The sequence below is a fragment of the Drosophila yakuba genome, chromosome 3R (assembly GCF_016746365.2).
Source record: "Drosophila yakuba strain Tai18E2 chromosome 3R, Prin_Dyak_Tai18E2_2.1, whole genome shotgun sequence".
In the NCBI taxonomy this organism is placed as follows: Eukaryota; Metazoa; Arthropoda; class Insecta; order Diptera; family Drosophilidae; genus Drosophila; species Drosophila yakuba.
Genome location: NC_052530.2, coordinates 9,087,854 through 9,111,991, shown reverse-complemented (window position 1 = coordinate 9,111,991; position 24,138 = coordinate 9,087,854). Strand labels below are relative to the sequence as shown.

Below are 24,138 nucleotides of genomic sequence, written 5' to 3'. Positions count from 1 at the left end.
GTCATCTTGCTGATTGACGAAAATCTATTTAAAGTGATTGCAATTTATGGAATACAATTTAAGGGAGGCTAATCCTGTTAGCAATCATATTATTAGAGAGCTTGCAAATATTACGTATACGCAATGATTTGTATGCATATGTTTGTAAGCATATACATACATATGTATATGAGTGGAAGCATGAACAAGGAAACAAAACTTAATTAAATATCCCAAAATGTTTTAAAAGGTGTATTTAGCTTACAGAAACCCTTTGAAGCTTCCATATAAGTTTTCACATCGCATAACTTCGAAACATTTTATAATGTTTTACTGAAAGGGAAAATAAAAAGGTTTTTAATCAATTTTGACTATTTAACACCTTTAGTAATACAAAATTGTAGAGCCTTAAATTAAAGTTCATTTGCTCTGTCTCGAGAATTAAAAACATATATTCGCCAAAAGCACACTCTTTAATATAAAGCAGACAATAGTCACGTTATAGACAAATTTCACACTCAAGATGCGCTGATTAAATTCCTAAGATAGCAGCTACGAACACAGCATTTACATGGCCTGAGCAGAAATGTTAAGCTTTTCTCCGCCGATCTGGCCCTGTTAACATCTTCGGCACCCGAAGATTTGTGCTCTTCTCTTCGGTCTCCAACGCCCCTCTCGAGATCGCGGCGATCAGCTGATCGCTGAACCGACCGGTCGCAAAGACACTGTGCTTTTGTTTGGCTTTGCAGCTGCTTTTGGATTGAGGCCACTCTTCGGGCTTCTTTGGGAATTGAGGAAGATGTGGCAGCGATCTTCGGGAGGCGGTAGGTTCGTCCGGTTCGGCGACGACGAGTGGTTTTGCTTTTTCTGTGTTTGCGGTGGCTTTGCGAGCGTTTTCGCTAAACAGAGTTCGAGTCTGCGGGCCGCTCAGCTACTAAAGTTGGACGCCGCATCCGCCAATTGAAACATTCAAATGTGAATATCGTACGGGTGAAGACGTCTTCTGTTCGTCTGGCTCTGGCTCTTACTGTATTTTCAACCAATCTGATGTGATTAATTTAAGAAATATAATGTGCTTCTAGTGCGGAAACATCAAACTTTTGAAATATTAGATATCGATTTTTTAATTTTAAAGGATTAAAACTGGAGTAAAAGGACGTTTGTGAATATCTGATAATATTTAAAGAGGATCTTGTATTTCTAGAAACAATTGTGAAGTTTTCAAGCATAAAGGAATAAGCCCACGAACAAGAGAAAAAAATCACTTCGAGCTTAAGTCTGCAAATAAAAAACTTATATCCAATTTGTTTTGTTATGCATATGTCATGCATATGAACTTTTCCCAAATCTGATACCTTTTTTCCTTGAGATTGCCATAATGCAGACAAGAATAGCTTGAAGTGATTTTGTGCTACTACCGAAAACCTCAACTGAATCGTGATATCTGTGCATTACCACCTGATCCCTCTCTAGCCCATAACAAATAATAAACCAAATAATCGAGCATAGTGAGACAACATACATAACAATAACGAATAATATGCAACAATCTATGTAATATTCACAAGAAATCCGAGACAACAAAAAGCTACGAATAATCCAGTCGGAGAGCGGAAAACTTTGTCATAAATAAGTTTACGGCAAAACCTCCATATTACTTCAATCACGAAACTGAAAGCGAAAAAGGAAGCTGTGGAAGATTGAGTTGCTGCCACAGTTTTTAACCTGACTTACTCGAGTGTTTCTGTTTTACAAACTGACATTCAGAGCTTTGCCAATGATGTTGATGCCGCTTAAAGGTGAGTGAGCCCAGAATACTTGAGTCTGAAAATATCTAGATGAGAATTTCGATAGCTTGGCAGATCGACAGCTAAAATGCTCGATAGAAGCCTCGAGCAAAATGCCAAACGCATTTCGTACGCATGAATGGGTCAAAAACGCTTATGTGTGCGCCACCTGTTGCCTTTCACTAAGCATTATTTTCCTAGGATTTATTGCATGCATTTTCCACGTAATTTTATTGCTACTCTTGGACATTCAGCATGCCAAGATGTTGGTAATGTTTCAATGCGTTGGCTGCATAATGGAGAGGTCACTTTATGATGGCTCTTATAAGTTATTCAAGTAACTAGCACCTTTACTACGCCTTAAGAAATAGTAATAAAAGAATACAACATTCAACTAACTGTCAAGGCCTGAAAGTAATTTATATATGCTCTTTACTATGCTGAATGAGTATTTATATATTTATTATATTTTTTTGAATCTGCTTCCATCTGTAGCCGTTTATTAATCCATTAAAACCAATAACCAATGGCTGTTGTGAAGATTTAAAGTCATGAATATTAAAGAGTCGCTTCTTGTATTATTACTGATCAATGTAAAAATTAATTGGTTCTAGCCAAAACGACGAGCAATTTCCTTAAATCTGCAATATGCCCGAGGCGACTTTCGGCTGATGATTAATTTGCAAATTGCTGGCTTGATAGATAAATAGTACCTCAATTAAAAGCCTCAAAACCACTGGCATGCATTTGATTTCTTGTTGGTTGTGTTGGTTTTCTAATTTTTACTGCATAAATTTAGTGTTGCAAAATTTGCAACCGCAATTGTTGACTCGACTTGGCATTGTTATTAACGAATCTATGATAATGCTGGCGGGTCTGAGAACGCAGTTCAAGGATAAACGGCAGCGGTAGCTGCACGGCTAAGAACAAACCCTTGGGAGGGGGCTGGGTCAAAAATAGACAAAAGAAAAACCACCATTCACAGCTGCAACATTTTTATGTTAGATAATTCCAATTGCTGCGCAGCCTGTGATTACTGGGTGAGCAACTCGGCCAGAGGGCCCCAGAAAGTAGTGCAGGAATTGGGAAATGCGCTTAAAATGTCAAGAGGTGCCACAGTTTCTTATTTTCTTCTACAGTACAGCCTCGTGGCGCAAATGAACAAAGGAAAGGCTGGCGAAGAGAAAAGACAAATCTAGGCCAAATGTGTGACTTAACGTCTTTCACATAGCCACACACCCACACACATTGAGGTGGCTGGGAGAAGATAGGGGAGGTCTGCTTTTGTTTTATGTGGCAGGAGGTTAAAGTTGACTGGGGAGACGAGCCGAAGGCAGGCGAAAACTAAAATGAAAAGCAAGCCAAGCCGGCTGCCTCAAATGTAACAAAATGCTACAATATAATTTTGCCCGTTGTTGTCTGCAGATGGCCAGATAAAAGTTCAAAATGCGAGTGTTGTTGTTAGGGTCTTAGCCGGGGTCTAGCCTGGTCTGGCCAAGTTGGTCTGCTCTGGACAACTCCGGTCTGCTCTGGTCTGGTCTGCTCATTAACGTTGCAAGCAAAAGAAATGGCAAATAAATTAAAAAGTCATTCAAGCAACAATACCGAATACGAGGATTCCCCTACAGCAACTGGGGCAGCGTTTTCTCTACAAGCTGAATTCGTGTAGCCTGTATCCTATTCAAGTGTTGATGCGTGAACTGGCGCTGCGTGCGCATCGCTGAAAAGCCAATGAGCCGCATCTGAAAGATACGAGTAAAAGTATTTAACGATTCCTTGTAGACAAAACAAGCAACCTTACAATGGTTGCCGCTCAAAGATGCTTTGCTAATGCTGTTTTTGCGGCCTGTCTTTAGTGATTAATGAAGTGTAAATAATGTTCATGTTTTGTATATTTCTGTATTTTTATCTTTTACTAAATCAAGATTTCAACGTATTCTATGCAGCTTCAAGTATATTACGATTCGTAATTTTCTTGTTAGTTTTTACTATGTTTATTTAATGGGCTTATTTTGGCTGCCACAAAAACTGAAAGACTTTGACAACGAACTTCAAAGATAAAAAACCCTAACCAATAAGGCCACTTTTTTAATCTTTATTATAAACTCGCAAAATGTCAGTCGAATGCACTTGAGTGCTCCATAAATAGCCCATTTGTCAAGTTTTTTTCGTGGGCAAATAGAAAAGAAAAACTAACGAACTTGAACTTTTCAAATGAATTGTGTGAATTTTGCAACGGTACTTTGGTGAAGTGTTAAAATAAAATAATGTCTTTAACTCAAGATCTTACATAGCTATAATTTATCAAAATCAAGCATTTCCCTAATAATAGTTATTTAGCGGAATGCGTAAACCATTCAATTACATCACGACATTAAATATGATTATCATATTTCTTCAACGGCTAAATGCTAGCAGTTCATGAAGACCACGTGCGTTGCGAATTGCGTAGCGTTCGTCAGACTTTAATGAAAAACATCCGCCCAGATATAGCCATAGCCGTTTTTAGCTTAAAATATATGGCCATTCAGGAGGGGTGCTAAATGTCAGACCAAAATGCTGACCTCCATGGCCTGACATGCTACGTTTAGGCCATTTTAGGGCTGTCAGTTGAATGGCATTTTGGTCAGCATGGTCTACGCTGAACTGCATGGAGAATAAGTAAGAGTAAGTTTAAAATAAAAATGTTATTATTTTGCATTGAGTACCTTTTGGAAGCTTAACAAATGAGATCACATTTGTTTGCGAGCATAACAACTTATTTTATTTCGCTTAAATACCTAATAATCTTATTTTTGAATGTTCATCATTCATTTGGTAAACAATGAGCAATGCTTTTCCAGTCATAAAGCCGCAGAACAAGTTTTGCGCTTTCTTTTAACGCATATTTTATTTAATCTACGATTATATACCTGTCTAATTAATTCGAGATTTTACAGTTTCTTAAGAACCTGATTCTACAATCTTTGAATTACTTCAGTGCTTTATTTACGTCTTTGGCAGGATCTAATTTGAGCGAGTGATATCATGTGGCTCGTGCTAAGGATGCCCATTTTATTCTTCGCGATTACGACTAAAGAACAGGTTTTTGGTTTGCTTTTGATTCATTAAAAAGCAAACAAAATATGAAGACACTAATGGGAGGTGTCGGACAAGGCTAAAAGCAAAAGTTCCGTTCTCACAAAGGCGTCGGGCCATACGTTTATAGCCGAAAATAATTCCCACTGGTATTTCGCCATTAAAAGTACTTTGGCGGTGCCTCTATCATTACCAATAAATATACAGAGGAATACAGCGTCAATAATCATAATCTACACACTACTGAAGTAGGCAACACTCACAAATTGGTATAAATATCAAACCCTGATTGAATTTCAACAGCTGACAGCCAATTAGACACGCTAACCTTATATGCTTACCATTAAAAACCAATACAATAAATCAAATAAATGGAAACAGATCCCTTAATATCGTTTGATATTTTCAAGCACAATCGAGTGAGAGAAGACAACAAAATGACGAGAGTTTTTAACAGTCATAATCATGTTTTGTTACTCAAGTACAACATGGGGAAAACACTTGATATTTTTAAAACTGGTCGCTTGAAAATGCCATGCGCTTGAAAATGGCAAGAAGACGCAATGCCAACAAAAGCATTTGGTTTGTCGTGCCAAAGTCAAGTTCGTTGCTTGAGTCTTTTGCTGTAAGTTCGAAGGGAATACTCAAGAATCGTGTTTTCAACAATCAACTAATCCCATGTTAATGCGGCTTCGGATTACATTTTCAGACCATAAACCAAACAAAAAAATAATTTTCCTTGTGATTTCCGCTTGAACTTTTTCATTTTCCGCCACTGACACTGTAAACGAACAACGAAATCATAACAAAATCCAAAATCAAAAGTGACTTTCATTTACGCGATATCAGGCAAACAAGAAACAATTACTCCGAACAATAAGCAACTAATTCGCATCTTGCTGCTGCTGTAGGCCAACACACATGTGCACTATGTGATTGCATGAAGATGGGTGCAAGTTGAAGCAATCACAAAAAGGCCAAATGGAGGAGGAAAAGCACGAGGAAAAAAAGCATCATGGCCTCACTGGCTCATATAAAATTGGCCATTGTTGCTGGCTGTAATTAAGTCAGGAGATGATTATTTAACCAGGTGACATAAATACATGGGGCTCTGATAACAAACGCTGACCCAAATATGCGTAATCTACAAATCGAGCCGAACAAAAGAACGAATTCGACGTGCAACAATTTCTGCTGCCGTTGTGGCAACTACCGACGACGTCAACAGCAATTACTTATTAATTGCCGCTCGACTTGGCTCGCTAGTTGTTGGTGTTTGGTGCTACTGGTTTTCTGCTGCAATTGTTGACGGCGTGTCTGATGCCGATGCCGCCTAGGCTGTCATAAATTGCGCTTGGCAGCTCGCGTCCCGTTGGTTGCTTCATAGCAATTGGAACTGGCTTGGTGGCCTTTTCAATTGTTATCTTTTGATATTTTCGGCTTTTAGTGAAAACTCAGCACATTATACAGAAAGTTGTATATCTTCTCGGTGACAACTCTATTGCTATGTAATCACTGGCGGGGATTTATTTCCGCATGTGTGCCTTTAATCGATGACACACCGACTTTGCGGACTTGAAGGTGGCATTAAAGGAATTGGGAGATTGGCAACATAGATGTACCGAACCGGATTGCGCTCAGTTCATCTTCAGGCGTACATAATACATATTTTTTTGTAATACTTTCACAAAATCGAAATTGGCAGTTATAATTGCAACCAGATTTCTGTAACGTCGGAGTATTAATTTAATCAAAGGGCAATCATGTTCAATAAATAAGTATATATTCGTACCCGTTACTCCTAAAGTAAAAGGGTATACTAGATTCGTTCATAAGTATCTAGCAGGCAGAAGGAAGCGTTTCCGACCATATAAGATATGTATATTCGTGAACATGATCAATAGCCGAGTCGATTTGGCCATGTCCGTCTGTCTGTCCGTCCGTCTGTCCGTCCGTCTGTTTGTCCGTCTGTATAAACGTCGAGACCTCAGGAACTATAAATGCTAGAAAGTTAAGATTAGGTATGCAGACTCCAGAGACATAGACGCAGCGCAAGTTTATTGACCCATGTTGAAATTTGTTGGCCACTATTGAAATTTCTCCTTCGCACTTCCACTAGCTAAGTAACAGGTATCATCTAGTTGGGAAAGTCGACTGTATTACTCTCTTTTGTTTTGAAATATCATCTCGAAGTCAAAAATAAATTAGGTGGTTGATTTCAAACCGGTTTCTATTACATTCGTTATTCGTAGAGTAAAAGGGTATACTATATTCGTTGAAAAATACGTAACAGGGGTAAGCGTTTCCGACCATATAAAGAATATATGTATTTATCTCCCTCGCACTTCCACTAGCTGAGGAACGGGTATCAGATAGTCGGGGAACTCCAAGAAAGCTTTCTCTCTTGTTGAATTGAATTGAATTTCTTCTTGAATTTCAATTTAAGGTTCAATAACTGACGTTTAAATTTTATTCAGTTGTTCACATTTATTTAACAGTTATCGGCATTGGGATGTTCTGTCTGTGAATCAGTCTTGTTTACTCAATTTGAAATCAAGTTTTTTGCTAAAGTCTTGCTAAATCTTGTTGACATTTATTGAAAAAATTTTTTATGGCCCAGAATAGTCATTAAAATGATGACAATACAAGACAAGAATAAAGTTTTTAATAGACCGATATTGCTCCGTTTGTCCATTAAAGCTAGATTTAATTGGCTAGAAGATATTTGATATGCAATAAATTAAGATTCAAGTTCTGAGAGATCCGAATTCGCGTTAAGTAGCTATGGCTTCCGGCTAAGGGTCATGGCGTTGTAACCCGAAACTCTGCACCTACCTTGACGGCTTTAATGGTATAATGCTAGTTAAGCATAGTGTGAGCGGTACTTTCGTTATTACAACAGCTTTTTATGATCTGGCAGACTTCTGAACAAACAATACAACTATGTATTTTTAACCGATAATTAAGTAGCATCAAACACTGCCCACTTGAACATTTGGGGCTGCTTGAAAATTACCACAAAATGGGCCAGGTATTAACATCAGCGATGCCGATGGCATTTCCAGTCCCGCGGCAGCTCTTGCATGAAAAATTGCTGGGGCGCAACGTAAATAGCCGAAGCACTACAAAAAAATATAAAAATCATCTACCCATTTGGCGTTAAATGTTTTTCGCTGCCTTACAAATCGCCAGCAATTTGCTGGGCCCAAACAAATTGAGTTCCCTTTAAGCCTAGGCACATGAATGCGCTCGAAGCTCCGACTCTGCCTCAATGGGGCAAGTGTGAAGCGGTTGACAGGCGGCTGCCACGAAGCGTCAAAGTGACTTCTGCTGTGCCTCCGACCGCCAGGGTATTTCTGTTCTTTTTTCGCTTCATTCTCGCCCCAAAGCCGCGCAAATTGCAAATGAGTGGCCCACACAAAAACGCTGTACGGAAATGCACAAGAATTTTTGGGCAAAAAGCGGCCGAAAATTGTATCAGAGGGGGGAAAAGCAGCCTACAGCCAGCAGCAGCGGCAGACGAAATGATTGCAGTCGACCTTAAAATCTATTAGCACGTCGAACTCTGGCGGCTATGAAAAGCAACTGATGCAGAGCCCCTTTGGGTGAACTGGGGGCCCAAAAACTGTGAGGTTGCCGCAAGAGTAACAACATCAGTGGCAATAATTGCTACCACGCTAATGTCTGCGTGCATCAGCGACACGTAGGTCAATGCATCTGCATCAGCAACAGCATCGCGCCAGAAGCATCCTCAGACGCAGCTTAGTCTGGTTGGCGGTTGGCTATCTTGTATCTCTGGGGCTACGACTTTTAAAAAATGCTCAACAAAAAGTCTGGTTGTTGCAAAATGTACATGTCTTATCCGACGCACATTCACACTTGGGTTTTTTTCAGCGATTGTTCCTTGTGCACAGATGATTTGGGTATAACTAAATAGCTTGTGATTAATTGTTCGCCAAACAAAATGTCACCGGGTACATGTTGTGTCGTAAATTCATCGTGCGATCTGTGAATGATGAATTGTCTACCCAAAAAAAAATATTTCAAACTCAAATCAAGTCATATATTTTTCACTTGAGCTGGGGCACATCACTTTGATATGTGTACGTATAACTGCTTAGGTCCCGAATCTTTTTTCGGAGCACATGTCATTCAAAGCGGAGGTGCAGGTACCTGAACGGACAGCGAAAAATATTTATTCGGTTATCCAATTACGAGTGTTTGTACCACGACGAAACTTTATGCAAATATGAAAACGCACATCATTCGAATGATTTATGGGTCAGGAAAACGCGAGGAAGGAAAACTAGCCTCAAAAGGCACATCACAATGGGGCTTATTTTGGGCCATCCCGAAAAATTATCTTCATAGCTCGGATGTGCCAATATAAGATATGGTTTTAATTACCCACCACGAAAGAGATTTAGAAACAACAAAGATATCAACAAATGATGCTTGCCAAATCTGTTGTTAAATAAATAAACAAAATGCACAAAAGCACTTTCAAAATATTTGCCTGGGAACCACAGTCAGAGCCAAGTGTTTTGCGCGGCTAAGACTTTTGTGCATTTATAATGACATTGTTCACACAGTTCATTTTAAAAAGCTCAGGCCAAAACAACTATACGTAGCCATTTGAACTGTTTAACATTTTAATTAGGGGTGGTTTTAATTCAGCTTCGGGCTTAGTTTAAACAGTATGACAGAATATATGTATAGCATTTAGTAGGTAGCATTCCGGTGATTAATTATTAGAAATTTGCATAACATTTGCTGAACTCAAAGACTAACACCGAAAAACAAATGACTTAGGCAGGAAACTGGAATACGTGCTGTTGAAGCAAGTGTGTGTATACTTTCAGAAATAAATTATGGAATTACCAGAACGTTCAAGTTCGTGACTCACTGGTTTATTCGCCAAGGATGCCAATGGCTTTTTGCGTCGGCAGACAATTTCTCTCCCACCATTAGCCAAATGACCAGCATATCCATCCACACCTGCACGGCACTCCCAATCGCGCTGCGCAAACAAAAAGCGGCAATCAAGTTTTAGATTTTCCTTAGTCTGCTGTGTTAATCGTGGTGTCTTCGATTGAAGATGCGCTGGCTTTATGCAATTTTTCCCAACAGGAATGGCCGGCAAGGCGAGTCAGCCGTTTCATAATGAGTATCGGTAAAGGTGAAATGTTTCCTTAACTTCGCTTGCACACGAGTTTCAAATAATATAAAATAAAATCCATTTATTCATGATCGCTGAAGGAGAAGGCCACACAAGAGCCAGTGCAGGGCAGCCGGGTAGATAAGCCGCCGCAATCCAACGGCGCGAACAGCCAAAACAAATAAGTCAAAACTTCAAATAACAAGTATACGACATGTGGTCGACGGGAAAAAGGCAGGAGAAGCAGCAGCTTGGCGTTGCCTTAGTTTCTATGCTCTGTGTTTCAACACTTTGCCACAACACAATGCGGCAAAAAGCGCAAAAACAACAAAAAAAAAAACAAAAGCTGCGGAAAAAACAAATGCTTCCTTCATGTCAGCTCAGCAACCGTAAAGGTTAAGCGGCAACTTGACAAAAAGGTTAAAACGATTTAACAGACATTTGGCTGCAATGCGAGGAGTGTGCCTCTCGAAAATCCGCAGCATAGTTGGGTCTGCGAAAGCGACCCAGGCAATCGGTGGATGCATCGATCCTTGGCGCATCCATCTTAAAGTCCCCTCCTGAACTATCCGCATGCCCACCTCCCTGTCTCCCCGGAGAGACGTGCATGTGTTGAAGGCGGAACTAAAATTTGATTGCGGAGACCCTCAGCAAGCGCGGAAAATGCAACCTCAGCCTTAAGTAGTTAACTGGCGCTAGCTTATTATTTTATTGTTTCTCTCTATTTTTTTTTGTGTTGGCACAACACCTGCTTTTACCATCGCGTTGACATTTTTTGTTGCACCGATGATAATGATTTGCCGGCGAAACTTCCTTATTTGTCATTGTTGTCATTGAACACTTTCCAGGCACACTTTTGCCACCTAGATGATTGATTTTCTTGCGCCGCTTTCTTATGAATTATTGTTGAAACGACTTGATTGATATCATCCAATCAATCCGTTGAGAGGAAGTGGCGGCAAGAAATATAATTTATTGATGAAGCTAATTCATTAATAGTAATTTATAAATACGACCATTAGATGAATTCTCGGGTGAACCAATCCGTTTCGACCTTCGCAAACTAATCGCCACTTAAGGCAATTTCATTCGATTTGGCTAAGCCTTGACAATGACAAACTCTTGATTCGCGTAATTGCAAATCGAGAATCGTGAATTGAAATAAAAATTGTGCAGACGACTTGAACTTTAACAGATCGCTTGGGTAATCGACTTAATTTACAAATTTTATGAAATTTTAATGCCAAGCAAAGTAATGTTACTGCAACAAATTCATTTTGTGTACAAACATTACGCTATTTTGACGAAATTAAATTTAGGTGTGAGAATATTTTGTGCAAACAGCCACTGGGCGCCGAGAAGCTCGCCAAGGCAATCAAGAAATTTAAATACAAAAAGCAATTTCGGCAATCAAAGAATCCAGCAGACAAAGCACAAAAGCAGAATCTTCGTAATCTTAAACAACTGCAGCTAATTTAAATTTAAATTTATGTTCGCATTGAATGAAATTTCAAGATTCTGTTCGATTTTGCATTGTTATTGAATATGGCCGCATTACGTAAAGAAAACAGATCTATTGTCTGACGTTTGGCCATTGAAAGTGATTCAATTGATTTAGTGCTGATCTCTCTGGCTCTTGCTGGTGTCTCCCCCAGTTTTGATATTGTTTGCGGTTGTGCAAATTAAAACCATTATCTAAAATTATGCAAAGTACGCAGAAACTACAAACACTACAGAAACTACAGAAACTACGGGAACAGCAGCGACAACAGCTGCAAAAATTGAGCTGACGGAAGCAAACCACTAACGTATACCCGTAGCGAAGTGAATGTCTTTGGGAACTGACTGACTGCCTCACTAACTGACTAACTGACTGACTGACTGACTGACTGCCTGAATGACTGGCAGACTAACTGAATAAATCCTGGCCGGCGCCTGACATCTGTTCCTCGGAAGCCCAGAGCGCAATCGGATTTTGGCTGGGTCAGCCTGAAATGTAATAATTTATTGCGCACATACCCTGTGGTACACGGCACTTGGCCATATTTTACTCTCTGCTCCTCAGAAATAACTGTGTATATATGGCGAACAGATCTATCTAACGATCCGCCGTAAATTTCTGCATGCGTTTGTGGGCGTCTACCGATTATGCAATCGCTGAGAGCCTTCTGCGCTTTGTTTGTTTTCTTCGGCACTTTGACAAATCTTCTCCGCCGATTTGTGCAAGCGCAGAGTACATTTATTATTATTTGTGCCGTTGTTTTCGTATAATTTCTATTACCCAATAAGGCGCCTTGTTGTGTGTACGTGTTTTCGACAATAATTATTTTGCCGTTTCTTTCATACTTATATTTTGGCATCTCCCACGATCTTGTGCAATAAATATTCATAATTTTGTTAACTAGCTAAACATTTGTATCTCTGCTTCCCTCTTTCAGGCAATTCCAAATACAAAATGCGGTGCACGCAGCTCTTGTTGTGCGGTAAGTTCAAGAGGTCTAAAATAGCCTGTTTGATCTCTAAAGTGTAAAGATGTTTATCCCTATTAGATTTGTATATTTCAAAATTTCAAAATTTTTTAATTTATTTATATAAAAATATTTGATTGTTCATTTAAATATTTCGGCAAATGAAAGCATTCTGAGATTTGACAACATCCTTGACCTTGTCAGTTCATAATTTTCCCATCATAAATAGCCGGCTAGTGGTTGATGAATGTGCGTATGCCGCAAAGCGTGGGCAGCAAAGCTGCCGAGACTGCGTTAATGCTTCTTTGTCTTGGCCAGCTTTCGTGAAGCGTCTTCGTTTGCGTTATTAGGCTGACTTGGCGTGCGACAAAAAGGGGTTCCAACACACAGTTCAGACTCGGATTCAGATTCAGATTAAATGTGACTTTGATTTGAATTAATGGATCGGCCAAGTCGACAGAGCGCCTGGGAAAAGCAATTATTAACGGCTCATTAGGACGGGCGTGTTGGCCGAGACCCAGATGGCAAGTGGGCATAAGTGACAGCTCATCTCGCGGCCGAATAAAACCAACAATGGCCAACAATCGCCGGCAATCTTCTTTGGGCCTTTCGGTATTTGAGTAATTACGCGCCCATCGACAGCACCTCTCAATTAAGGGGGCACACTATCCAGCTGCGAGGATCACGAACCCAATCGAAATGATCGGACAGATCCGAAATTGATGCGCGTACAAGTACAACGTGGCGTATGGTTGATGAGGCGGCCGTTCAAATTTGAGCCCGATTGCCAATCAGCGGGCACAAATTATGGACAATTGTTTAATTTGAATAAGGCAGAAATAGCAATAACAACAGCAACACCAGCGACCAAGTTTTCAGAGGGTCTTCTCCGATGATTCACTTAATTGCTGTGATTATGCAGAAAGTGGGCCTTGAATCTGGTGGCTATTTTGGTTATTCAATAAGCCACTGCGGCTGACATCTTCCTCTGCCGGCCCGCACTTAAGACGCAGTTGATCATGACTTTTTTATTTTTGTGTCTTTCTTTAATTGTTTTTATGCTTTAAAATTTTAATTTTGCATTTCGAGGGGGCCTGAGGTCAGTCACTTCCAGCCAGACCCAATCCCAGTAGTCAACTCTTGTGTAATTTGGCAATGTCTGCCATCTGAGTTAAGTGGAAAAGTCAAGGTCTGTGAACTCACCAACAAGAAGACATTCTAATCAAGAAGAGGTATCGAAACCTGAAGAGCGGATTAGCTAAACACTGCTAGCGAATTCAGGGAAAAATGGCCAAAGAAATCTATTCATAAAGAAAATAATTGCTGCCTTAGCACGAAAAGCTTCAATAAAAGAATTCCATATTATTATGAGATCGTGCGTTCCAGCTTTGAGATAAGCATGATATCATTTTATATAAGTGTAGTAGGAGCTGATGATTTGGGGGGTTTCTACGAAATATTATTTGATATAGAAAGTTTATTGTTTATCAAGTTATGTTTATATATACAAAAAAGCATGCAAGTTAACAACATAATAATAAAACTATAATGAATTGCAGCTATAATTGTACTGGTACTCCTGGGCCACACAAGCGCAGAATCAAAGGTATGCAAAATTTAGATTCTATTCTAAACATAATTATAATTATACATCATTTTTGCTTTATAGTATCGAACTCCAGCTCGGATATTGGCCAAGCAAACGGGTGCTACTCAATTCGAGGAGGAACGCTTTGAGGCCCATACGAACTGTAACGAACACAAGCACCACTTGAAGAAACGTGCTTCTGATGAGGATGTGGATTACGAGGTGTACCAAGGAGTTGTTGGGCGACCGGGCATCGACTTTCCCATCTATCCACGAATTCCCAAGACCTCGTTCAGCTGCCGTTCATATGGCAACGGCTACTTTGCAGATATGGAAACCGATTGTCAGGTAAAATAATAAGTATGTTAGAATAATTAGAAAACTTAACTAACACTTCTTGTCTTGTCCCAAGGTCTTTCACATCTGTGAGGAGGGCCGTAAGATCTCTTTCCTCTGCCCTAATGGCACGATCTTTCAGCAGAGCGAGCTCACCTGCGACTGGTGGTTCAAGGTTAACTGCCTGGGATCCTCGGGCTATTACGCAGAGAGTGCAGAGATCCTCAACAAGCAGCGAGTGCATCGCGTGCGTCCTTCTGTTCCCGTGCAGGGCTTTAATATCGTGGGTGGAGGGCTAAACATAAAGCCCAAAGTCATCCCAGTTGCTGGGCAGGGAAGGTCTGGACCGCGAGCCAATCCCGACAGGCGTATCGATTCCACGGAGGATGTTCCCGCCTCAGTGGAGAGTGTGGACTTTGATGATGTGTCTGGCGAGAAGCAGCGAAAGGTTCTCCCCAGCATCGATAACAATAGCAACGATCACGAAAGTCAGATAACAGCGGAAAGCTCCTCATTTGTTAGCGGTTCCGGCAAGCGGAGAACCAATAAGGAGAACAGCCCAAATCGTAACGAAGACATCACGGTCTTAAAACCCGCTCGTAACAGGACTCCAGTTGCCTCCCAGGAAAGAGGAGTCTCCACTGAAAGAGCACGAAATGGACAGCGGGGACAGCATCGTTACAGTGGTAGTGAGGAACACAGCAAAGAGAGGGAGAAGCCAACTCCCGGCCAATCCAAGGAAAAGCCCGAGTTCTTTGAAGCTCATTCCACCCGGTCTGTGCCACAAACCACAGCTCACTATTCTACCGGAAGTCATTCCACCGTGCGTCGGCTAGAGCCCAGCAAATCCACGCCATTCTACACCCCCACTGTGCCCAGTTTGGTCAAATCGAAGAGCACCGAGGGTAAACTGAACTATATCAAGGGTGGTCATGTGGCCACAACACCCAATCCCCACAGATTCGGAAGTTCCAGCTCTGGTATTTTTATTGAATCCTCCACGGCTCCAAAGCTCAAGCCCACCGCTAGTGCCAGTATCGAACTAGGCAGCACGTTCAAGCCAGTTATCATTGGCATGCGCCATCACTATGATGTGGCCAGTTCCGGCGAGTTCCGATCTCCGTCGAAGTCCACCGAGAGTCGGGATTATTTGCCAACTACTCCGTCACCTTCGGCCGCTAGTAGCGGTCCAACTTATCTGCCCAAGAGTGGAAAGTCGCCAAGAGACAATACCGGCGGTGCAGCTGGAGAGGATGTTCTGTTGTTCGCCCCCAATCCTGCGAAGGAAGAGTCTGTCTACCGCAATGTGCAGGATATGCTAAAAACGATGAATCTCTTGAAAAATCAGTTCGAGGACGTGGAGTTAAATGCAGCGGCGGCAGCTCCCGCTAGAGTTGGCTTGGAGATTCCACCTTCCTCCGGTCCGGATGCCCTCGTTTCATTTGCCAAATACTTTGCACAAGAGCATAATGAAACTATTAATTCCCTAAGTAAAAAGGACAAGTCTGAGAAGGTAGACAAAACCGATGTTCAAACCAAGCTATCCGTGAAGCCACCACCACTTCCAACTATCAAGCCATCGGACACCACTGCTCTACTTACCACTTCGGAGAATCCTCCAGCCATTAGTGACAATGCGGACGACATCAAGAAGAGTCTTCTGAGTGACACTACTGTGAAGAAGTACAGCAATCTTTTTGGCCTGAAGTCAGCTCAAGGTCGTGGTGCTGGCGAGTCGGATATTAGTGCCGGATTACTCTCTAATCAGGCAAACGGAACCCAATCCGAAGCGGGACCAAGGCATGATCAGTTCCCTCAGATTGGCAGCACTGGTTCCACCATTGGAGCACTGGCGGATAAGCCCGAGACTCGTAAGATCGCGCAAATCTTCTCCAACGCTCTGTCCAGCTATCTTGATAACCCAGCTACTTTTCGTGCGGAACTTGCTGCTCGAGCGCACCCTACGGAGCCACCAAAAACTCCCAACTTTAAGCCCGTGACCACAACGGATCGGTCGCTCTTCAGCGATGGAACCGCCAAGTACTATCTGCCCACCAAGGGATTGCCAGACGCGACCACCCCCACACCGAACAGCATTGCAGCGGAAATAAACCACAAATTCGATTCCACTCTGGCTCCAGATTTCTCTACCACCACTGAGCTGTATGAAGGTAGCACGAATCGCGGCTTGGAATTCTCTGGAGAGCTTTCGCCGCCAAGTCAGGATTCCGGCGAGGAGTTTCTGCAGCAACAGCAAACGCAATCATTTGTAAAGTCTCGCAACGATCTGCTCAAGGATGCTAGACCTCAAAAGCTAGTTACAACCCACAAGCCCACTGAGCATCCATGGGCACTCAAGTCGCAAACGGACTTCCTCGATCCCCTAACCATCAACGATGGTCTGATGAAGGAGCAAAGAACTTCCACCAGCAGCACCACAACGTCCACATCCACAACAGCATCACCGTTTGCCTACAGGGTAACCACACCCACACCATCTCGTTACGAGTGGGAGGACATCTTCCGCAGCTACGACATTCCCAGGGATGCACTGCCTTCCAGTAGTGGGCTGCAGAGGATTGCTAACAAGTTGTTCGGCGGCCTCAACGAACAGGAGGCACTGCACCTACGCAACGTGATGGCAAAAGCGGAGCACGATCGCCAGGTCCTAAGCTTGCTGCTGCTGCTCATCCAGACCTGCGATGACCACAATGGCAAGGCGCTAGAGAGAAGCCGGAAGCACCTGCTCAACGCACTTATCGATATTGATAGCAAGACACCTGCTGGAGGTAAGACCTCTCGGCAGAGGTTGACCACCACCAACCGCATCCCAGTGACCACATTCCGACGTGGTGGTGCCGCCGCAGCCGACTACTTCACCAGTACCACGCCTGGCTATACGACAACCACGGATCTGCCCACCACAACAGGTTTGGGGGCGGGCAGCTACGAGGAGACCACCAAGTTCGAAATACGCGTCGAGGATCTGGAGGAGACCACGACGACGACGGCCCCTCTGCTGGAGGTCAACTCGGACCGCAGGGCCTTGGAGCTGCTCAAGTCATTATATTCGCTGGCGTCCAAGTTCAGCAGCAGGCGATAGAGCGAGGACGGTGGCGGTTCCTAGACCTTGCGAGACCTTGCGAGTTAATGCCTAACTTTAGTCAACTCCACTCCCCCCCACTTCAATTTTGAATTTCAAAGTTTGAATTTCTTTAATTTAAAACGTCCTATAACATTTTTGATTCTGAACCAGTTACTTGTTAATCGACTTCGTTTAGCCAATGCAATTGAGCAATTAGTTTGTAAATATGTAATCGAAATACTCGATGATGAGACCCCTGAAATACTCCCACGCCAAAACAGGCATAGACTTGGTGGTTCCTGATGCCTAGCCAAGCAGTTTCCGTTTAAGTTTAATCGAGAGTTGTATTAAATTAGTTTCTTACTGCTTAGTATTAACGAACGAGAACACACTCTATATCCAGCATCCAGTAGGAGCGCTCTATTTGAACAATCTGTTTGTCTTGCTGTCTGTTTGTAAATATTTATTTAAACTTAATAAACTACATATAAAAGTAAACAACAAGATTTGGCGTATTGCGTATTGACATTGGGGATGGATGGTTATTGGCTAGCTAACTGATTAAACCATTATTACTGACAGTAACTAGCTGGCCTCTCCATATGTATGCTTGGGTAATCCCAAGAGCCCAACAGAGACTCCTCGATCGCCTTGACATAAATCCATTGGCTTTGCGTTTTCCAGCTCTAATATAAATCTTTGGTAAGGTCAGACCAATCATGCAATCAGTCGAAATTTAAATATTTTTACCATTGCTGCTGACTGCATTTGCAAGAAAATCGAATTTCCCACACGCAAGGACAAGTAGAATCAGATTGGAATTACATTGCACTTGAAATGGCCATAATATTAAATTGATCAACGTTTACCTAACTTATATTACGTATACGTCATGTAGGGTCTCGCTGATATATGAATTCTGATAGCTGGCCGCAGCCCCCGAACAATGGATAATCCAGAGTCGTAAATCTGCTAAAGCGCAAGCACACACTAACTGACGAACTGTCGCTGGTTTTTGAGGCAGCTGCCACATAAATATTGTAAAGATGCCGCATCCAAGTCGCGCTTTCAAATTCGTATATATTTCTAAGATCGTTCTGAGCTTGCCCGCAGTAGGTTCTCAAGTTTTGGACAGCTCACAAATCGCTGGGCGAAAAGGACTAGCAGAATATCGGACTAGGATAAGCTCGTCAGCTTTGAATCTCCTGTGGCATGATGCAAGTACCCCTGCAACACTGTTCGTGCGTCTTGGCAGGTGAGTTGGCCAACTAGACGGCGCTGACCCACACCCAACCCACTACGCCGCGTAACTCAACAGTGACGAGCGATCAGTCCGATCACCATTAGCACTTCCTTTGTAGGGGCGTCTGTCTGTCCAACTTTTTGCTGCCTTGCATATTTACGAGGCATGTGTCTTGCCTTTGGCCCACTGGCTGCCGCAATTCTTGCCAGCCAATTGATGTTGCCGTGCGTTATTTCAGCAATTGGCATAGTGTCGGAGATGCCATTTACATCGATGTTGATCAAAATTTAAAATATCAAATAAATCTTATATAACTATTACATATCAATTCCATTATTAGAACCTTGTCTGAGATTAATTATCAAAGTGAAGAAACCTATAAACAACTTTCCAAAAGAATCAAACAACAGCAATAATTATTGTGGACTATAAACTTTTGCAAAAATGTAAGGTACTACTCTAAGAAACTATTTGTTTCCAGTTTGAATGGCTAAATTAGAGTGCTTGTGATAAACGCCACGATTGTCTGTAGATGCAATAGCCTTTGCTTTTGACCACTGTGCCCCCGACGTACGAGTGGGAAGCTGATAAATAAAGATTGCAGTGCAGAGCCGTCTAAGCCATGCTATCAGCGCCCAGAATCGCGACGTACTTGGCCTTAATATGGGCTGCGAAACTCTTCGCTGCCATCGCCATCGATGGCTGCCAGGGCGTTCATTTCCATTTGGTGCGTCGGCAGTTCCACAGCTTTGAGCAGATCTTCGCCAGATTCCACGGACGATTAGAAAGCGTTAATGTTGGCCCGTCTCTTTATTTCAGTTTTGGTGCTGCTCTGGAGTGGCGGATTAGCCCAGTTGCAAGTCCAGGTAAGCTGTAAGGATATTCTCCCTATTAAACTGTAATCCCCCCCTTTTTCAGGCTCAAAGTGGGTACAATTATGGTCGTCCCGAGGTAGCCAATGTGGGAGGAGCCACCGCTGGAGGTCGCTTGACAGCAGTACCTTATCCCACAGCACCAGCCCTACCACTTACTCCTGCTCCAACCACCACTGCATATGGGGCGGGGTTATTCCCCTCACCCGCTGTTGGATTTACGCCTAGTGGACAGGCTACTACTGCTTTTGGAGCCCCCGCCATTGTCGGAGCAACAAACTCCGTTAACCCGCCGAGAAGAACTTCATCTGGCGGATTATCTACCCCATCATCTCGCAATGGACCCTATGGACCACAGGCTTCACAGTATGGAAATACTCCCAGTGGTTCTCCAATCCGGGTTCCTAGTGGAACTGGAGACAGCGGGGACTACAACGATTCCGATGGTGACTACTCGGCCATTCCGGGTGTTCCTGGAGTAGATTACCCTATTTACGCCCAGGTGCCGCGCACCAATTTCGACTGTGCGCAACAGCCTCTGCCAGGATATTATGCTGACATAGAGACCCAGTGCCAGGTGTTCCACATCTGCGCCCTCAACCGGACCTACTCCTTCCTGTGCCCCAATGGCACAGTGTTTAGCCAGGAGACATTAGTCTGCGTGTGGTGGAACCAGTACGACTGCGTTTCGGCGCCCAGTCTATATGCGAATAATGCCTATATCTATGATTACTCTGAGAGAAGTGGCTCCAATCTGGGATCATCGAATTCCAACAATGCCTACCGTTCGGGTGCTACTACCTCGACTGCCTTCGGGGCACCTCTGGCCACGACTGGAACACTTCGAGCCACCGGAGTGCCTCAGGTCGCTGGATATAACTCCGGACGGGGGTCCTATCCTTCAGCCACGCCCACCCCAACCGCCCAGCCTCAAAGTCCTTATGGCGCTGGAGCCGGCCTTCGCTCCGCCATTGTCCCGAGCGCTGCAGTTAATCGGTTACCACCATCCGGAGCAGCTGTCGGTCTTCTGGCCACTGCCGCCGGAGCTCTTCCCGAGAGTTCGGTGGCTGGGTTCGGGCAACAGCAGTCGGGCGGAAATAGAGAGTACCTGCCGCCAGCTGGTGTTGGACAACAACGGCAACGAGGAGGCACCAACGCATAGGTACCAAATAAAAGATACTGGCGAACCCCCGGCACTTGTACCCTGTTATATGACACTAATCTTAGTGACTCTAGACTTAGCCTCTATATAGAATGTTAGGAGCTCCAAGCATATTAACTTGTAAAACCCCATTAATTGAAATATACTACCGAGAAGGCTTCATGCATGTAAAACAAGCTTCAAGAAAATTGTAAACTAATTCGCGACCTTCGACTTTAACCAAGAATTCTGTCGATTACCTTAAACGTCATCATATTATTATCTTGATCTGACTAAAGAAATTCTGGTATCATACTACCTTTTTTGGGCAATTCACTTGCTTTAACTGGGTACGTATCTGGACGAATGTTTAATACTTGGAAACAAACTTTTGTTAAAATGCAATGAAAATAACTATAATTATACTTCTTCTTAACTATCTTCAACGTATTCTTTATTGAAATGCACTGAAGAAATCAATTTCTAAGGTTTGTTTATCCTTCGCTTGCGGAACATTTCCTTTTTGCAGCAGTTTGCCGCACAACTGCTTAAAGTCCGAGCGGATATACAAATGCTTGCCCCTTTTCAGCTTCGGTTGACCGGCTTTTGGCAGCGGTATTGTAGGGTTAAAAGCCATCTGAGTGCTGTCGAATTGCGTAAACAGCTCGTGGGAGGTACTGAAAAAAAAAAACAATATTTGTTATAATCACATATGTAGTCGACATCTAACAACATACAGCTTGCCGATTTCCGTGGGCAAAGCTCCCTCGCCCGATGCTGGCACTCCATGAGCAATGTGAACAGCCATCCGTCGCACCGTGGGATGATAGTGACGTGCCAGAAGCGCAAGCTCGTAAAGCGCTGTGCTGGCTGCGTTACAGTACTCAGGATCGTCCAGCTCGGGATCGTAACGACCAGATCCTATCGTAGTGTCCGTATCCAATAGGTTGTCGAGCACAGAAGTGAGCTGAAAGGTTTGTTTTATGGTGCCAAGCGTGGCCAGGGTGCCATTATGGAGCAGGTGCAGACTTCCAGTAAGCAAGCGCTTCATGAAGGCCATTAGACGCTGCTGACTCATATTGCGACGACGCTTTACCAGCACCTCATCCAAAGTTCGCAAAATTATGGTGAAATCATCGTGATTTTTGCCCGCCTGCACCGCCAGCATATTTCGGTAAAAGTGCTGGTAAAATCGGATGGGGTCGATGTTTAGCACTTCACCCTGGCCGGAAAGAATAACAAATATGGTCTGAACACAGTGCAATCGCTCTCGATAGCCCAGCTCGTCTTGGTCCTCTAGAATGCGGTTAAGCACATCGATCAGATCAGAGAAAAAGTCCAAATTAATGACGTGTGCAAATCTAAAAACCATACTCTATTTTAAATATTCCAAGAAAGATATTTACAATGACCACTTACTCTGCCAATCCTTCTAAAATAGCGCTCAGCACGCGGGAAGTGGGATCGTTTTTAAGCACGCGGAAATAAATGGTAAAAACCATCTTTATAATCTCGGTGAGCTTTTGATGCTTTGCTTGCTTGTTTTCCTCAGCACGGGTTTCCTCTAGTTCCCTGTTAACCTCGGTGAGCTTCTTACGTCTTTTGCGCTCTTTCTTGGACAAACTTAGTAAACGTTGACGATGCGACTCAAGCTTCTTTTGCTTTAGCTCGTTCTCCTTCTCGGCATCTAAGTTTACGTTCTTAATTTTAAGACCCATAAGACAGGTAATGCACTCCACATGAACATTGTTTTGCTTTGTTTTGATCAAGTGGTTGATGCGTCGCACTATAAAAAGAGTCATTTCTAACCGCTTGTCGTTGGAAAAGACTGTGCGGAAGCACTGATTGACCGCCGTTCGCATCTCCGGATAATTACAATTCAGCATATACACCAGGAGCTGGGCAATGTTTTGTACGTAGTTAAAGTAGGGATGTGCCACAAGCAAATCACACATGCACTGTACTGCAACTGTGGCCAACTTGACAGTCTGGGGCGTCCTTAGGCCACCTCGCCTGTTCACTTGCGCTGTGATCTGTTCCAGTTTCTGTAGGAACTTTTTGAACTGTTGAAGCAAGGCGTTTTCAAAGGTTACACGATCCAGGGTGGCCTTGCGAAGCGTCTGCATCTTGGTGTCCACCTGACCCACTCGATACTCGGGCAAGATGTCTTTAAATATCTCGGTGACAGAGATTATGGCCAGCTTTCTGACGGCCATTAGGTTAGCCTGTCGGCTGGCTGGGTTGATTTCGTCCATGAGTTCGTACAGGGCATGAAAGTTGCGCATCTTGTCCTCTGGTTTTTCGAGCAACCCGGAACAAATGATTCCAATGCGATATTTCTGGCGCTCGATCTCCTGCTGCCGGGCAATGAGTAGATCCGTGGTAGAAATAAGTTTTTGGACGGGAGCGGCGGACGCGGCCTCGACATCGTTGACCACGTCGTCATCGCTGTCCTCATACTCCGTATCAGCATCTTCCTCGGAATCATCGTCCTGTGTTTCTTCATTTTTCTTTTTCAGCTTGGACTTAGGTACGTAATCCACCTCTGTGGTACGGGTGATAATCTGTCCATCTCTGGACTTGATTGGCAGCAAATCCAGCTTTATCTTTTGCACATCCTGTTCTTTTTTCGTGTCAGAGGCGTAGGCCTTTTCTAAGCCGATAGATTGACCTTGGTCGGGATCCTCCTCCCCGGTCGCCTTGGCCTTTCGCTTGCGTTTGTTAGCCTGCAGCAGGGCGAGATCATCGCCATCCAGCATGTCCGCAACGTTATCAAGCATCTCATCGTCGCCATCCTCGTCGTCTTCCTCGAGCGGATCCAAGCCCAGGGAGGCCAATTTGTTGTGCTTCTTACGCTGTGCTAGGTTGTCACGCTTTCTCGCCTTTTGGGAGAATATATTCTGGCCTTGTTCGCGTTTCGATTTCAGTTGATCGCGCTTTTGCTTCTGTTTTTGTTGCTGCTGCTTCGAAAGTGGTGTTTTTTTCGACTTCAGGTGAGCGGCCCGCTTCACCGAGCTGATTTTGACCTTTTTCTAAAATTATTTGCCTTAAAATGTGCATCGTTTACTTGATCCTTTTACTTACAGTTCCCATTGCACCGGCTTCAGTCGATAATTAGTTAATTTTCACAATTATTCACTCTAATATGAGACGAGCACATGGGAAGCTAACGGAACTGTCCACTCGTCAGCGGAGCGCAACAGCTGCTTATAAGCGTATAGTATTTTTTTAGTCTTTTTACTTACGCTTACTTAAAATACTAATTTTTTTCAAAAATCGGTAGACTCTGGTGTGATTATAGTTTGTTGGACAATTTCTGTAATTGTGTTTCATAAATTATTAAAATGCCCAAGATTATGATATCCAATTTTTTGAACACAATTTGTATTGCAAAGGTATCATT

At 43.1% G+C, this 24,138-nt stretch overlaps 3 protein-coding genes across 4 annotated transcripts; 2 read left to right on the top strand and 1 right to left on the bottom strand.

Annotated features, from left to right (window-relative positions):
- The first annotated feature begins 915 nt into the window (after positions 1-915).
- LOC6536070 (mucin-5AC) lies at positions 916-17,967 on the top strand. Of its 2 annotated transcripts, XM_039375889.1 has the most exons (6): positions 916-1,008; positions 1,453-1,778; positions 12,441-12,485; positions 14,030-14,076; positions 14,140-14,406; positions 14,471-17,967. In XM_039375889.1, exons 2-6 carry the CDS (start codon positions 1,757-1,759, stop codon positions 17,495-17,497), a joined length of 3,408 nt encoding a protein of 1,135 aa, XP_039231823.1. In that variant the 5' UTR covers positions 916-1,008; positions 1,453-1,756; the 3' UTR covers positions 17,498-17,967. The 2 variants fall into 2 exon arrangements, with proteins under 2 accessions (XP_039231823.1, XP_039231824.1); XM_039375890.2 differs by having other exon boundaries at positions 941-1,778.
- Positions 17,968-18,594: 627 nt separating this feature from the next.
- Positions 18,595-20,932, top strand: LOC6536069. Its single transcript, XM_002096643.3, has 3 exons — positions 18,595-18,734; positions 19,542-19,588; positions 19,641-20,932. The coding sequence occupies exons 1-3, from the start codon at positions 18,692-18,694 to the stop codon at positions 20,754-20,756; spliced, it is 1,206 nt and encodes a 401-aa protein (XP_002096679.2). The 5' UTR covers positions 18,595-18,691; the 3' UTR covers positions 20,757-20,932.
- Positions 20,933-21,155: 223 nt separating this feature from the next.
- On the bottom strand, positions 21,156-23,946 carry LOC6536068 (nucleolar complex protein 3 homolog). Its single transcript, XM_002096642.3, has 4 exons — positions 23,820-23,946; positions 22,155-23,767; positions 21,473-22,096; positions 21,156-21,412 (listed from the first exon to the last, which is right to left on the bottom strand). Exons 1-4 carry the CDS (start codon positions 23,826-23,828, stop codon positions 21,190-21,192), a joined length of 2,469 nt encoding a protein of 822 aa, XP_002096678.2. The 5' UTR covers positions 23,829-23,946; the 3' UTR covers positions 21,156-21,189.
- Positions 23,947-24,138: the final 192 nt, after the last annotated feature.